The sequence below is a fragment of the Desmodus rotundus genome, chromosome 2, assembly GCF_022682495.2.
Source record: "Desmodus rotundus isolate HL8 chromosome 2, HLdesRot8A.1, whole genome shotgun sequence".
Lineage (NCBI taxonomy): Eukaryota > Metazoa > Chordata > Mammalia > Chiroptera > Phyllostomidae > Desmodus > Desmodus rotundus.
The window spans coordinates 200,569,532-200,586,767 of NC_071388.1; the positions used below are offsets into that span (position 1 = coordinate 200,569,532).

At 43.8% G+C, this 17,236-nt stretch overlaps 1 protein-coding gene across 6 annotated transcripts in view; it reads left to right on the forward strand.

The window, feature by feature from the left end:
- The window catches only part of RHBDD1 (rhomboid domain containing 1), a 111,029-nt gene that overhangs the window by 15,219 nt on the left and 78,574 nt on the right, over nucleotides 1-17,236 (forward strand). For all 6 annotated transcript variants that reach the window (XM_071220728.1, XM_024564282.4, XM_045198442.2 and 3 more), the window contains 2 exons: nucleotides 8,897-9,392; nucleotides 10,643-10,775. In XM_071220728.1, coding sequence (XP_071076829.1) covers nucleotides 8,960-9,392; nucleotides 10,643-10,775 — 566 coding nt within the window. In that variant the 5' untranslated portion in view covers nucleotides 8,897-8,959. The remainder of the gene's footprint in view (nucleotides 1-8,896; nucleotides 9,393-10,642; nucleotides 10,776-17,236) is intronic.

The following is a 17,236-nucleotide window of genomic DNA, read 5'->3' on the forward strand; positions in this document are numbered from 1 at the left end:
ACAGCCATGCATGACGTATAGCAACTGTGTATCGCGCATAAATTGCATAAGCTTTTTTGAAATGCGTTCATGTATCTGAAAAGAAGAAACAAATTACTTTACAAGTCTTTCATTAATAAATTCTTGTTTTTCATTAAATTCAAATACATATTATGTTGTACAATTTTCTTATTCTTGAAAACTGTTGAAAATCTGCATTTTGTAGGTAGGTTCTTTGGTGGTGGGGGCGGGGCACTAAGCAAGCTAACACCTTTTAGGAAAAGTGAAGTCATCCTAAGAAGTTTTATTGTAAGAACAGAGAATTTTATTATTATTGTGATGGACTAAAAAGTTCTTGTCTATTGGTCCAGTGGTAACAAGCTGAGAGAAATAATTGCGTATGTTTGGATTGGAAAAGCCATGAATGATGAGCCTCCTGAGAGTCACAGGAGAAGCAGCCGTCCAGTTCAGTTCATTCCTAGAGAAAGTAGATGGTGCGGGAACAGAATCGGGGAAAAAGCATCTAGTGTTTTCTATATATTTTGACCGACTTCATGTGGTATCTATGATGCACTTACTTGTTGTCCAGCTCTTGTACTTAAAAAGCAGAGGAAGTTTTTATGTTTAGCATAAACAGTCTGCCATTTCCATAGCATATTTGCTTTGTTTGAAGCAATAAAGCACACCAACCCTCTGTTTCTTTAAAAAAAAAAAAGACTTTGTAATGTCTTAGTTGAATAGGTTGGTGTAAGCCCTACCCCTGCTATTGAACAACATTCCCATTCGTATTCAACACAGCAGGGGGGCGGGGGATGGGAGTGCTAAGACCCTTGCAGTACAATCCGGACGATCTCTTTGTAGTTTCATTTTTCTTTCTGAGCATTCTTCTAACCTGAGCTTGTTAAACTATTAGAGAGAGAGCGAGAGCGAGAGAGAGCGAGAGAGCGAGCACGATTGTCAGTATGGTTCTGTGTGCCTGCCTAGCATGTGTGTTTATATTACATTTTAAACAATAAAAATTTAAGCATTTGCTCATCAATAGCCATTAGGGACATGTAAATCAACACCCCTTCACACTCACTAGGGTGCCTAGAATTAAAAACTGGGTAGGGACAAGTATTGTTGAAGATGTGGAGAAATTGGAACTCTCACACTGTTTGGAGGGAATGCAGAAATTTGGAAAACAGTTGGGCAGTTTCTCAGAAAGTTAAACATAAAGGTACCAGCAACTGAAAACAACATCTATGTTCCTTTAAAAAAATTGTGCGTGAATGCTCATAGCAGCATTATTCACTGCAGCCAAAAAGTGGAAACTACCCCGATGTCCATCACCTGATATATGGACAAGTACAGTGTGGTATCTCTATGTAATGAAATGTTATTCTACCATAAAAAGGAACTATTATATTAATACGTCATGCAACATAGATGAACCTTGAAAACATCATGCCAAGTGAAAGCGGCCAGACACAAAAGGCCACATATGATATGATTCTGTACATATGAAATGCCCAGAATAGGCAAATCCATAGAGACAGAAAGTAGACGAGTGGTTGCCAGGGGCTGGGGGGAGGGGAGAGTGGGAGTGACCGACAATTGGTACATTTTGACGTAATGAAAATGGTTTGGAATTAGAGAGTCGTGTTGATTCCACAACCTTGTTAATGTACTAAAAGACATTGAATCATACACTTTAAGAGAGTGAATATTATGGTATGTGAATTACGTCCCAATTAAAAACAAAAAACAAGCTTTAAGCACCTGGAAAGGCAGGCATTAGCAGAGTACTGAACCTGAGTGACTGTAGGCCTTTGATAAATACTTGCCAAATGACTTGAACGAACGTACTTTGTCCCCGTGACCTTTTAAGGAATGCACTTAAAATATATGGAACTATTAAATGAAATTTACCGAATGCATGAAAAATATGGCAGTAATGGCAACGGCATTAATCTATCTCAAATATGTGCGCTAGACCTTTTCTTGAGTCTTAAAGAAAAGCACAATTTAAAAAAATCTCAGTGAATAATTGTAAGATTTGTTGCTCTTTTAGTGATAGGAAAGGCTGCGTTTAGAATAGCATTCAGTTATTTCCATTAAGACTCTGTAGTTTCTCTCTGTGAAATTAATTTGGTTACCATGAGATGCCACATTGGAAACATAATTTATAACTGTTGTGTATTCTTGCAAGTTAATAATCTGAATTGTTCATTTTTCAAAATACATTTTATTGATTATGCTATAGTTGTCCCAATTTTCCTCCTTTGCCCCCCTCCACCTGGTATCCCCCTTCCTTCCAACAATCCCCTACCTTAGTTCATGTCCACAGGTCGTACATGTAAGTTCTTCGGCTTCTCCACTTCCTATACTATTCTTAACCTCCCCCTGTCTATTTTGTACCTACCAATTATGCTTCTTAATCCCTGTACTGTGTCTCCCTTTCTCCCCCTTCCTCCTTCCAGCTGATAATCCTCCAAATGATCTCCATTCTATGATTCTGGTGCTGTTCTGGTCATTTGCTTAGTTTGTTTTTTTAGATTCACTTGTTGATAGTTGTGAATTTGTTGCCACTTTAATGTTTGTAGTTTTGATCTTCTTCTTTCTCTTAAATAAGTCCCTTTAACATTTCATATAATTAGGCCTGGTGATGATGAACTCCTTTAGCTTGTCTGGGAAGCACTTTATCTACCCTTCCATCTAAATGAAAGCTTTGCTGGATAGAGTAATCTAGGTTGTGGGTCCTTGCTTCTCATCACTTTGAATACTTCTTGCCAATCCCTTCTTGCCCGCAAGGTTTCTTTTGAGAAATCAGCTGACAGTCTTATGGGAACTCCTTTGTAGGTAACTCTCTCCTTTCTCCTGCTGCTTTTAAGATTCTTTCTTTATCTTTAACCTTTGGTGTTTTAATTACGATGTGTCTTGGTGTGGTCCTCTTTGGGTCTAACTTGTTTGGGACTCTCTGTGCTTCTTGGACTTTTATGTCTATTTCTTTTGCCAAATTAGGGAATGTTTCTTTCATTATTTTTCCAAATAAGTTTTCAATTTCTTGCTCTTCCTCTTTTCCTTCTGGCATCTCTATGATTTGGATGTTGGTATGTTTGGAGATGTTCCAGAAGCTCCTTATACTATCCTCATTTTTTAAAATTATTTTTTCTTCTTGTTGTTCTGGTTGAATGCTTATTTCTTCCTTATGTTCCAAATCGTTGATTTGAATCCTGCCTTCCTCTCCTCCACTGTTGGTTCCCTGTAGGTTTTTCTTTATTTCACTTAGTGTGACCTCCATTTCTTCCTGTTTGTTGTTGCTATACTCAGTGAATTCTTTGAACATCCAGATCACCACTGTTTTGAACTCTGCATCTGTTAGATTGGTTACCTCTGTTTTGTTTAATTCTTTTCCTGGGGATCTGATCTGTTCTTTCATTCGGGCCATTTTTCATCTCCTCAACTTGGCAGCCTCCCTGTGGGTGTTTCTGTGTGTGAGGTAGAACTGCTTTGACCCCCTATCTTAGTAACATGGCCTATTGTAGAAAAGGCACCTGTAAGTTGGGCCGCGGCTTAGGTAATCGCCAGGGTGGGGCAAGCGTCTTCACAGCTTTGTGGCTTTGTGAGGGGGAGGGCTCAGAGAGGGGACAGTGCCTCTGCGTAGCTTCTGGAGGTTTGCCTGGCACTCTTCCCATTTCCAGTCACTTCACCCACTTCCCGTATGTGTCTTGTGCCCTTCCAGCTGTTGCCCCTGTGCAGAATCCCAGAGTGGGTGGGTTTGCATACCTTCTAAGTCTGTGCGGGGCCTGTAAGTGGAGTTTCCTGAAAATCTGGCTGTTTCCTCCAATGTCCCAACCCCTACTGGTTTTTAAACCAGAATTTATGGGGATTTATCTTCCTTGGGCTGGAATCTGGGCAGTGCGGTCTGGCCTGGGGCTGGGATCGCTTGCTCCCAAGGTGTCCCTCCTGATTTTTATCCACTCTACCTGAATGTGGGACGCCCGTCTGTGCCACCACCACCTCTCCATGCCACACCGCATCTCTGCACCTCTCTGTCATCTCCGCCTCTGCTCCTCCTACCGGTCTGGATGAATTCGGCTTCTTTAAATCCTTGCTTCTCTGACAGCTCGGTTTTCTGATGGTCTGCGTGTTACTTGTTTTGAGATCTAGTTGGAATTCTTTCTGTGGTTGTATGAGGTACCTATGCCTCCATCTTGACTGGAAGTTCTAAATTGTTGTTGAACATTTAAATTGAAAGTTGAGATATATACCTCCCTGCTAAATTATAATCATGACAATATTTCCTGCTTTGTAAGTAGAATTGAAAATCACCATAATTAGTTTCCTTCCGCTTTTTTATAAAGCTCCTTTCTCTCCCCCTTGAGACACATTGGTTTCCCAAGTTATGAATTTAGTTTCTTTTGTTTGTTCTAGCCACTTAGTTTTTCTTATTACATACCTGTTAAATTTTTAATTTCTCATTAAAAGTAAACGTGGCTAATTTTCCTATCGATATTTCAAGAAGTCTTCCGTTTCTGTCACGCCTGGATGCAGAGCTGTCCAGTGTGTATGGCTACGTAATTAAAACGTCATTTTCTAAATCAGAACGTTCTGGCAAAACAGCCTATTAATACATTGTAAGTGGGTCAGAGGTGAATTTCCGTGGCGTTGAGATAAGTGCTATAAAACCCGTTCTGGAGCTAAAAACGGTAAGTGGAACCACACGTGTAGCGTTCTAGGGAAGGTTGCTACACCTGCAGGAAAAATTCTTCGAGATGAACACCCCAGAGGTGTTCAGACCTTTTCGTTCAGCCTCATTTATTGTGTAACGAAGATGTATTGTATTAAAGAGTACAAATACTTCTTGAGTTGCTTATACTCAAATACTTAGGAGGCACTGACTATATGCCAGTCACTGTGCTAGACTCCGGGTATTCAGTGGTGGTCAAAGTGGATACAGTAATTCTGCGCTCGGCCCTCTGTGCTGTAATCCTGGAGCTCCTTCTCTGGGAGCGCCTGTGTGGCCGGAACACTGACAAGGCAGAGACCAGTGTCTGATGGGACCGGAGAAGTGGGCAGGACACTAGTGACCACCGGCGTTTAGTTACGGTGAAGAGTTTGGTCTTCGTTCCAACTGTAACGACGAGCCACTGAAGGCCGACTGCAGGGGCCTCCACCTGCAGATTTATAAGTGCTACTCTGAGCAGCCATGGGACATGCTCGGTGGGTGTAGGAGGAGTCACAGACGCAGGGAATCCACTTAGGGAGTTTGCTGTAATGACAGTGGCCTAGACGACAGCAGTGACCCTAGGACTAGAAAGAAGTAGATGAGTAGCCATCTGGAAGAATTAGCCAGGCCTCATGGATGGGTTGTGGGGATAGGAAGGTGATAAGGGCCAAGGATGTGCCAAGGACGTTTTTTGCATTTCTGACTTGAACAACTGGGTACCTGGAGATTCTGTGTTTGGAGGTAGGTGGGGAACGTGGGATGAAGAGCAGACTTAGAAAGGATGGTCCAGTGCTGTTTGGGGCATGTTGAGTGTGGGGGAGGATGTGTTTATGGAGTGGGGTGTACAGGGACTAGCCTGTTCTTCTTTGAGCTACAGTAACTGGTTTATGGTCCGGGTACAGATTAGAATAAATAAAATCACTTCTAAAACCAAGCACATTGCACCAGTTTCCAGCTCATACAGACATTGCTATAATTGATCATGCCTCTGTGGCCCCTCTTATAACTCCGCACTCTAAAAATTTCTGTGTATTTGATGGAAAAGACAAAGCAATATTCATGTTACAGTCAGCACTTGCTTATTGTCGTCTGTTGTCTTGTCTTGGTGGAGCCCACAAGGTCAAGTTACAGATTTGATCTTCACATGTACAAGTTGGATTTTCTGTTACCTAGTTACAGGCTGCATCCCTCCCTTCGAGTGTCTGACTTAACCTACTAGGAAGGAAGCTGAGCCATACGTAGAGCTGGTATGAAATAGTGCCAGTTAACCTCTGCTACTCAGAACTCAAGTTCACGTTCTACCTGCACTGATACTCTTGTGGCCTTTGTGAAAGCAGAGCCCAACCTATTATGCACTTCTCACATGGACTGTGGTTACATCTCCCTTCACATTAACTATACATTTGTCAAGAATATGAACCGCATCATTCAATTCGTCTTTTGATTTTCTGCAGCCGGTATGTTTATTTCCTTCAACAAATAGAAATGGGCCATTCAGGAGCCGGGGTTGGGTTTTGCTCTTTGCTCTACCTCTGGTGACTGGCACCTGATATTCATGAAACAGATGCGTGATGGCAGGAATGCCGAATGGTCATTGTGTGCAAAGAGGGACAATTCAGTTTCCAGAAACTGAAGAGATCAGGCAGACTATACACATCCTATAAAATGATGTCCCTGAAACCTACAGAGAAATCGAGGCTGAAAAATATGAATGTGGGAATCATCTGATAAAAAGAATTATCGAAACCACGAGAGTGGAATTCCATGAGTGTGTGCAAAGGAGCGTAAGGGTAGAGTGAAAAGCAGAGAAGAGGGTTTGGAAGGAGGCGTGAAGCCGGGGAAGCAGGAGCTGGTGACGGTGGGAGGTGAGCAGAGCGGTGGGAAGAGGGGAAAACGGAAAGGGCCCCGGGGGTGTGGGCAGAAGTAAAGCAAATGTAGTGTGAGCCTGGCGCACAGAGTGCACAACGACTGGGGAAACTCGACTGCTCTCTTGTTTATACTCTTAATCACTCATGATTCCAATCAACGGAGAACTGTTTCTTAAGCAAAGACATAATTACTGTTGATTTTTCTGCTGTTCATAGCCTGGCCCCCATAGGACACTGTGCTGACACCAAAGGGTTTATTTGTAACTTAATGATCAAGGCCGTGTTTTCTCATTGCTCCCATTACAGGTAATGATGTTTGATGTATGCAATTATTTAGCAGAATTGTAAGAAAGTTACAGTAGTTGGACAAGAAAATCATCTCGAAGGCCAGTGCGAAAAACAGGCCATTTCTCCAAAATTATTTGGGAACTTTTTGTTTGAAATTTCATTAAATTCTCCAGTTCATCAGAATGCTACAGAGCCATAATAATAAGCCCACGGCAGTACAGAAACTTGGGTTGTGCCAATAATGAGGAGATACACACACATACACACACATGACTTTTTTCTTGGGCATTTCTTTTGGAGGTGATGTTGTTAAGAATCCATATGGGGGCAAGGGGAGTACATTTGAGGTTTATTAGGATGCTACCGTTTGCAGAGGATTTTTCACATGAGCGAGGCTGCCTGATCGTAATGAAAAAAGTTCCTGTCATTTATTCAGCAGCTGCTTTGGTCCAGACACCTCACAGCCATCCTGACGAGGAGACGTTATCCCCGATTTCAAGTGAAGAAATTGAAGTTAAGAGAGTTTAAAATGTTTAAGAAATTGAAGTTAAGAGGGTTAGTAAGTGGGAGAATCCTGCCCGTTTTTGCCCCAAAGCCCATGTATGTTCCAGTGTGCCCTCTGAATAAGAATCTTCAGGGGATCAGAGTGCGTTTCCTTTTTGGGTGGAAGCCACGAAAGCTCCACAGAGAACACAGAACCCCTCGATGGGCACTCCTTCAGCACCCTGTCTCCTAATCTGCCTGCCTGTGACCCATGTTTGCACTTGACATTTATGTGATGACATAAATGTCATACGAATAAGACTCTTCCCTTTAAGGACTTGATTCTTTTTATCTCTTGCATCCTTAGTCTCTGTCTCTTTCTTTTACTAGCTCCTTCCCTCACGAGCATAAGCCAGTCCCTCACCAAAGCAGGTGCCTCCTGCACTGGCCAGAATTGCCGTATAACAAACCACTCCAAAACTTGGTGAAGTAAAGCAGCGTTTATCTGGCCCACTGTCCTGTGAGTCAACAGATTAGTCTGGGTGCAGCTGGACTCACTGACACATCTGTGGTCAGCTTCTAGACACCTGGACAGCTTTGCTTCTGGGCATTAGTGGCTGGTGGCACGGTCTTTGGGATGACGGGCCACCATGGACCTGTCCACAGGCTTGCTTGGGAGGATTTCAAGAGAGAGCAGAAGCCTGCAGAGGATCTTGAGGCCTGGATTCAGAACTCATGGAGAGTCCTTCCCTCTGCATTCTGTCAGCTGGCGCAGATCACAAGGCCAGCCAGGGTCTGGGGTGGAGAAGCAGACTGCCGAACCCTGGAGCTCTTCTTTGTTGTTGATTCCGACTCACCCCTCAAGACCAGGGGCACATCACCTCCTCAGGCTGAACTGTGTGCCTAGGGCCTGGGTTCCCTCTGTCACTGTGTTTAGAACATCATGTGGCACTTGTTCATTTGCTGCTTAGTAGAATGTGAGTTCCTTAAAAACGGACTGTGTTTCAATCCGGGATCTCGCACAAAGTAGGTAACTTTTAAAAGCTGAAGTTTTTGTGAAAATAAAGTATTCCAGGAGTTGAAACCTGCCAGTGTGGAATAGAAGATGTACTTGCTTTTTCAAACTTGCTTGTTGATGTTTAGATACTTTGGAGCAGACTCTATCTAAAATATCAAAATTGAATATGTCTTTGAAAAAAAATGAAGGGGGCAAAGAATCCTGACCGGCATTCTGAGCAGAGATCATTATTAAATACCTACGTACCGTCTTTGTAAATTATAAGTTTGCCGAAAAGGAAGACAAGTCATGTTTTCACGGCATATTTGTCAGGCAAAGCATGCCCATCCGTTAGCCGATCCACTGGGGCTTGGGATAAAAAAATCTCTGATTTAGGAAGTAAGACGAAGGAAGGACATTACTCTGGAAGACACTGAACAGAAATGTTGCTGGTAGATGGGAGGCGTGCTGTACGCAATGTGAGCTCATCTGCCAGTTGAGTAGTATGTCTTACGTTGTGTTAATTCTTAGTTGATGGATTTTTCACGTGCATTTTATTTTATGTTTTAGGTTCAGCTGTCCGTTTACCTCCCTGGATTCCACGTATTCCCATCACTGGGTCGATACCCAGCCATGCAGCGGAGATCAAGAGGAGTTAATGCTGGGCTCATTCTGCTCCTTTCTCAAATCTTCCAAGTTGGGGTCAACAATATTCCACCTGTCACTCTAGCAACTTTGGCCATCAACATCTGGTTCTTCTTGAGTCCTCTGAAGCCACTGCTTAGCTCCTGCCTCAGCGTGGAGACGTGTTACCAGGAGAAAGACTGGCAGCGCTTACTGCTGTCCCCGTTTCACCATGCAGACGACTGGCACCTGTACTTCAACATGGTGTCTATGCTGTGGAAAGGAATACAGCTGGAAAGAAGACTGGGAAGCAGATGGTTTGCTTACGTGATCACTACATTCTCTCTACTCACTGGGGTGGTGTACCTGGTCTTGGAATCTGCTCTTGCAGAATTTATGGAGGAACCTGGCTTCAAAATGAACTGTGCTGTAGGTTTCTCAGGTAAGCAGACACATTTCTAAGGAGGCATGCAGAAAGACAGGGAGGCGCGGCTGCTGTCCTTTCATGAAGTGTGGATCCCTGGTTGGTGGAGGAAGTGAAGTCTGAGTGGGTAAGGGCTGCTTGGGGGGCGTATTCTGGAGAGGAAGCTGATTGGAGCATAGGAAGGACATAGGTGTTGCTATGCAACATTTACTCTTGGGCAGTTTGGTGTACGGTCTGCTCACAGGTAGTTTTGTAGGAGGCGCAGTACAGGAAATATGCGTTGACTCTACCATCCCGGGACCAGGGAGAGACCCACAGGTGTATTTGTGATGGGGAGTTTGGAAAAACATGAGTATCCCTCTTATTAACTTCATTAAAATAAATGCATCTTGTCATACCACAGCATGCCCACCATGTTTTAGGAGCCAGGATAAGTCACTCCATATAACTCACGCTGGTCAGTTCACATGCTAGGTTCATGGGAGCTGGCACTGTGTTGGTTTTGTAGATGAGAAAGCTGAGACTCAGACGGAAGGAAACCTGCCCAAGGTTACCCACCTAGTAATGGTGTGCTGGGATTTGAACCCAGTCCACACGACTTTAACCAGGTAGTGCATCGCCTCTCCCTTTAACCCTCGCTAGCTAGTTCTTTTTTTACTGTATGTCATAAGATTAAAATTGCCATCAGGGCTTCAGTTAGGTGTTCGGAAAATTAGAATGTGAAGGGGAGGAGGGAAATAATCCTGAAACCAAAGGAAATCTAACCCCTCCCTTCCCTTTGCCTGCTTTCCTCCCCCCCTTCCCTCTGAGATGCACCCTCCTGCATCTGATTGTGGGAAAAGAAAGAAAATATGTCTCGCCTTCAACGTGTCTTTCCATAGAGGTTAGAAAATACATGTTACTTACATCCCTTTTTCCTATTGACTTAAAATTCACATGGCATAAAATTAACAATTTTCCAGTGTAGGATGCAATGGCATTTAGTACCATTGCTGGTGTTTTATCCCCATTTTACGTGTTCTGTACGTTTCAGCAGCATGCTGAAAGTCAGGACGAACTCCTGAGTTAAGAAACATTGAAAGAAGGATGGCCGTGAACACTTCTTTCTACTGAATGCTGGGTTGGCTTGTAAGGAATGGAGTATGTTCAAAGTGAAAAGTTGGATGTAGTCAAATAATCGTTTTCACTTTCAACTAGTTCTCTTTGTAAATGTTGATTATGTCCACATTTGGATTGTTGATATTTCTGTGCTCTTTCTTCTCTTTTAGGAGTTCTGTTTGCTCTGAAAGTCCTTAGCAACCATTACTGCCCTGGAGGCTTCGTCAATGTTCTGGGCTTTCCTGTGCCCAACAGATTTGCTTGTTGGGCAGAACTTGTGGCGATTCATTTAATCTCTCCAGGGTAAGTGTTTATTTGCTCTTAGAGATTACAAATGAAGAATCTGATGTTCTATGGAAAAGGAATTGGAATAACAATGAGATAACTAATTGTTTTTTACAGTGAAGTTTATTCTTTAACTGTAAGGATAAAATCAGACATTCCTGAGTTTGAATCCCGTTGCCTGCCGAGCTGTGGGATTTTGGTGTATTTGAATTATCCAGGTTTTGGTTTCCTCACCTTTTAAGTTGGAATAAGAGAGCGTGATATACAGGTTTGAGGATCCATATTAACTAGCCTATCAGTCAGCTAATCCCTACAACAATAATCCAAAGAGGCATATAGAAACCACATAATTACAAAGATAAAAAAATCACCAGGTATATTGGTCCAAGGCTCTTAAACCATTTTAGTTGTGAATTGTCTCGGTAATAAACTCTTTAAACAAAAGGCTTTTTACTCTCAAACTTGGTATATAAAATGGATCAACTCTTAACTCTTTTGGGTTGAGAGGCAGCATGGGGCCCCTGTGCCTTACCCTGTGTTGCTGGGGCTGCCTCAAAGGCACCCACAGAACCCTAGGGCTCCAAGGAACCCAGTTTGAGAACCACTGATGTCTACTCCTGCTTTACAGAGGAGGCCAAGGAAATTCAGGAGTTAAGGGACCCATCATACAGCTCCTAGTTAGGATTCAGGCCTCCTGACTGCTGGTCTAGTGCTCCTGCCTGGGGTAGCTTTTCCACTTTGGTCCCTGCTCTCTGTTTAGAAAGAGTAGGGCGAATTGTGTTATTTTTCCTCTTCTTCCGCCAGTTTCACTTGTCTTAATCTGCCTGAGGCAACTGGAAGGGCATGGTTTGTTTGTCTGTGTTTACTGCGGGGACCTGGGTGCTGTTTGGAGAATGGAGAGATTCAGAAAGGAGTAAAGAGGACTTTTTCTCTGCTGTTCTTTTCAGACAGGAGTTCTTAAACGTTGCGTCCTTATTTGTGTGACTGTGTTGGGTGTCTTTCTTCATCTGAGGGCATTCTCCGTGGGCTGTAAGTCAGCCCAGTAACCTTGAGTCCTTCTCTAATGCTAATTTCCCATCCTGGGCAGCCCTTGCCAGCTGGTCTATAAAAAGGCGATGAGTGGCCACTGAGCACCACTCATTTGCAACTGTATTGTTATTTTGTGACAGGTCCTCCAAGAAAGCCTGACAAAATCTTCAAAGTTTTCTTTGAAAAGGGGCCCTGTAATGTCTGTCCCTTACCTGAACACCCTTCTCTACACCGTGTCACTCACAGCCCCTGACTTGCTTCCCTGTGTAGACGAGAGACTTGCAAGTGACAGCAACACCCAGCATTCGTACGAAAATCGCTCTCTGGTGCTCAAACTTGTATTCGATAATGAATCCTTTGCATAACGGTGCCTTTAATATTCTCACTCAGCTATTTCTGAAGACTCTCATCACGCATTTTGCTTTTTTAGGGTCCCCTTTTTACATGCACAAGGCTTGGCTGTATTTTTATGTAATATGTTTATTCTGCGAGGAGGGACCTGGGAGTTAAATGAAATTTCTTATCTTTGAAGTCTGAAAGAATAAATCTTTTGGTTTTTAAGATTTGACTACTTTGAATGATAAACTTCTCCTATCCATCTACTTAGGCGTGTGTCCAAATAAAGACCGAGCTAAACACTGGTCCAGGAAACCTGAGAATCCAGCGCTTCTCTGAGATGGATCTTGGGAGAATGAGAGAAACAGGAGCTCTTTGCTCTACATTGTTATTCTCCTGGTGGTTGTCAGTTAGAATTTTCATTGGGAAAACACTGTAAATCCTCATAACAAAGCCTGCTTTATTGTCGGACTTAATGAGCTACCCTTTGGGAGACGACAAAAAAATATGTCCAGCAAACGTTTGGTGAACCCCTGTATTTTGTGAAAGCCTTGGAATTAGTAACTTCCCCGAGTCATGGAGTGTTCTGGAGGGAGGCCTCTCTGGTCAGCCAGACCTTAGGTGTGAAGGGCGCACACTCCCTGCTTTGCTGGTGCTTTTGCTTTCCGCAGGGCTTGTGTGTGCCTTGTCGCAGCCATTGCTGTGCCTTAGTCTTTTCATTTCCCTGCATGTCGTGGGACCCTAGGAGGCCGTGGTGTCTGAAGTCCTGCCCCTGCTCCCGAGTTGAGGAGTTGGCACAGGAGGGAGGGGTGCATGCTGCCTCTTCACTGACTTAGCTTGAGCCCTTCCCACCTCTTACCTCTGCCACCTTCTGTTGATGGAAGCAAGGGGGATCTGATGCCAAGTGTTACTTTCTAGCCCAAAACATTACCCGAATTACAAACCTCTGCAGTTTCTCTACGAGCCTACGCTGTCTAGTCTGAAAACGGAAGCTCAGAGATGTGACCGCTATTCAGAGTAAGACAGCCGTTGAGTGACCACACTCCAGGGGTGCGGTCTGCTGTGAAAGGCCCTGGGCTCACGCACTAGCCCTGGGACCTCCGGCAAATCATCCAGCCTCTGAGCACCTCGTGTTCCTCACCTGTAAGACGGGACTGTGAATTACCTTGTCTGTGTCGTGTCTGTTTTGAGGAGTCAGAGGGGTAACGCATGTGAAAGTGCTTTATGAACGAGGCAGTACCCACTCACCAATTCTCCTGTGAGATAAGTCACCGAAAGTGTGCAGTGTCCCTGGAAGGAGTCATGCCCCATTGCTCTGTCTTCCTCAAGTTGATCAAATAAACCAGCTGTTACTTAATTTTGTTTGTTTGAGTTCCCACCCGCACCCCCCACCCTGTCCCTCTTTCTAACTTGGCTTTTCCATCCTGAACGACAGCAGTCTAAAAATTCCCAGGAGCTGCTCTTGCGCACAAATGCAGCCAGCCAGGACTGCCTCTGGACGCGGGAGACCTTCGGGTGCAGCCTGGCAGTTCTGGGAATGGCAGCCCCCTGGCTTTGGGTCCTGCTGCCCTGCTCAGGTTTCAGGAGCACAGCTACTCAGACCCAACTAAAAACTTCTTCAGATTGACCAAATGACCGAAAAACAGACTTAATATATTTCTTGCTTGTTTCAGTTATTGGATTGTAAAAAAATTTCAAACATAAAGTTCCTGAATCATTTGAAAATAAATTACAAACACCGTAACTTCACTCCTAAAAACTTTAGCATTCATCTCCTAAAAATAAAGATATTCTTTTGCATATCTTTACCACATTACTACTGTCATACTGAAGAAAATTAATAGTAAGTCCCAGTGTTGTCATATTCAAATCCACCCAGTTTTCAAAATATTTTTTTGTCACTGGTTTTTTTTGGGGGGGGGACCATGTAGGGGGCATGAGGTAGGATCAGATTGAGTCAAGATTCACACATTGCATTTGATTATTATAGTTCTTTGTTCTCTTTTACCCTAAGGTAGACCTCCCTCCTTGTAATTTTTCCGTGGCATCGAAAATAGATGCCATGGAAAAATTTTGAAGAGAGTAGGTCTCTTGTTTTGTTGAATGCCCCATGTTCTTCGATTTGTCTGCTTGTTTCCTGAAATGCAAGGTTATTTAACTTGTTTTTCTGTAAACTAGAAGGTAGGGTAACAGCTTAATTACATTCCGATTAAAGTGTTGTTGCTGTTTTTGGCAATAATACTTCCTGGGGGTGATCACATCAGAAAGGCCGTGATGCCAGATGGCCCCTCTGTTAGGAATTCTGAGTTTAACCACCTGATTCAGGCGGTGTCTGTTGTAAGGGTTCATCTGTCCCTTCTTAAGTTGCACGTGGTAATAGCCGAAGGCGAAGAATTGAGGAAGTGGAGTGTCCCGTCAAGGGCAGATCTTAGTTTTGTAGGACTGGAGCTTATTCAATTTTGTGGGTCTTCCTTAAGAAAGATACACAAAATTAGAAACAAAAGTAAAAATTTTAAAGAAAGCACAACAATTTACAAATTTTTAAAAGCTGACAAATACTATAAATATTGCAAAATCCATAAAAATAATATTGTAATAACTGCCTGGCATGCTTCTATAATACTCTCTCCCAAAGGTTTTGCTTGCATACTCTGATCTCTTCTTCATATGATATTAATTTGGCAATAGTGTTTCTGCAGAGGGAATAACATCAAAATCAATCTTCTTATTATTGAGAGTTTAGAAGAGCTTTCACAACTCATCGTGTAAATTTTTAGAGTTGTCAGATTTGGGGACACTTGTATTAAGGCATTTTTACATACAAGCTGTATAATTAACGGGCTTTTTGAATTTCCTTGTGCGGCTTTCTTTTCACGTTCCTTGCCTGTTCTTTGAACTGATTGGAGTGTCGTCAGAACCCCCTCGTGGCATAACACAGGACCTGAGTTTTCTTCGTGGGTATCAATACTCCGTGCCGTATTAACAAGAAATGTTACTGATATTCTTATGATTTGCTCTTCTTCATTGATTGGGTTACCAGAAGTCCAAGAATGTATCAGTTACTTCTGTTTCTCGCTTTTGATGTGATTTGAAGATATTTTTGTTTGGTGGCTACAAACGACAATTCTGGCAATGCTTACTTTGCATGACCCTCAAAAGAGAAATGTGAAGTGAATGGCGCGTTTATAATCTCTTGCACTGTGTTCTCAAGTATATGTCCCTGACAGAGAACTTCCGCTAAGTTCCTGTTTTGACTTTGTATTAGCAGCTTTACATGCTTGGCAAGTGGAAGAATTTTGCAGGCCCTGGATCCTGACTCCAGCATGGAGACTCCACACCAGCGCCGGCTGCCACCGGGCCGTGAGAGTGCGATGGGACTTCTGCTGGGGCCTCCCGTTAGAATTCTCGTTCAGGACGTGAAGAGGGTAGTAAGAGTCTTCCTGGGAGCCGTTTCTACACAGCAGTGACTAACAGTGACTTCACCCTGCACTGAAATGACTGAACCACGTGAATAAGCCCCAGTGAACCCAAGCTCAGTGTGTCTTCAGTTTGGCTTCCCTTTAGTTGCATCCTAAAAATGTCTGTGGCCACACTGATGCCACCTGACGCGGAAGGAAGTTGGTGTGGAAACAGAGAGCAGTTCTGGTTGATTGTGGTTAAGATATCTCACTTTCATAGATTTTACAAAAGCATGTGACCATGTGAACATGCTGTTTGTCCCCATCCCACAGCGGCGAAGGGTCCCTGCAAGCGAGGGGCCTGAGGCTTCATGAGCTTCTCAGCAACTTCGTGTGTGGGTGCTGGTGAGAGCTTGTCCCAGCGATACCCACAGGGAGGAGGGTATCACTGGGAAATGAAACTGAAGAGCAGGTGGAGGGGTGAAGAGTAGAGGTTCTGTCAAGTTTGAGAGAGCTGTGTGAGTAGGGCCTGATACCAGGAGACGGGATGTTGGAGTCTGTTGTGCAGATGACATGGTCTGGAGTGTGGTGGAAGAGAAGGTCATTGGCGTCAGGAGGCCAAGGGTTTGCGGGGTGAAGTGTTGGATGGATTGTCAATGTGGGCAGTGACATTACCCAGGATGGTTGTAGGAGGTGGGCTACAGGTGAAGGTAGTGAGACTGTTCCTGAGTGCCCCATGGATGTCAGAAAATAATACTGGAGGCAGATAGGAGACTGTGTCTGTATTAGTCTCGCCGGGCTGCAGTGACAGATGGCCACACACTGGGTGGCTGAGAGCAACCGAAATTCGTTCTCTCGTGGCTCTGGCAGCTGCATATCTGTAACCAGTGTCACTGCGCTAAAGCCAAGGCATTGACAGGGCCCTGCTCCCTCTGGAAGCTCTGGGGGCGAGACCTGCCCCTTGCCTGTTCCAGCTGCTGGTGGCTGCCAGCATTTCTTGGCTGTAGCCACATCACTGCACTGCCTCCAAGGCCACGTTGCCTTCTCTCCTATCTGTGTCAAGGCTTTCTCCACCTCTGTCTTATAAAGACACTTGTAACTGCATTCAGGACTCAGCCTGGTAATCCAGCATAATTTCCTCATCTCGAGACCCTTAACGCACTGGGTGAGTCCTTGCCATATAAGGTAATACTCACCAGTTCCAGACATCAGACCATGGGTATATTTCTTTCTTTCTTTCTGGTGGGGGGCGGGGGACGGAGGAGCAGGTCTTATTCAGCCTACACATCATCAGAGTTGAATAGGCGATGGTGAAATACCAAAACACCAGCCACGCATGCCTGGGCCTCTGGGAGCTCGTCTCCCTTTTCTCTCCCTGGCGTAACCTTCATTCTTTTCTTCTTGTGAATTCCTGGTTATCATTCAAGACCAGAATCAAATAATATCTATTCCATGCTGCTTTCCCTGATTCCCCCAGGCAGAGTTAATTACTTCTTTTTCTTTGTTCCCATAATGTTGTAGATTTCTCTGTCATAAGCACTTTTTTCCCATGATAATGAATTCTTTTTTTTTTTTTGACTTCCTCTCTAGGCTGGGCCTCCTTGATACTAAGGAATGTTTCTTTTTCATCTTAGTATTTTAATCATCTGCCATAGTAGGCGCTGAGTAAATATTTGTGGTCGAATGAATGTAAGTTGGAGAACACCAGTGTGATGG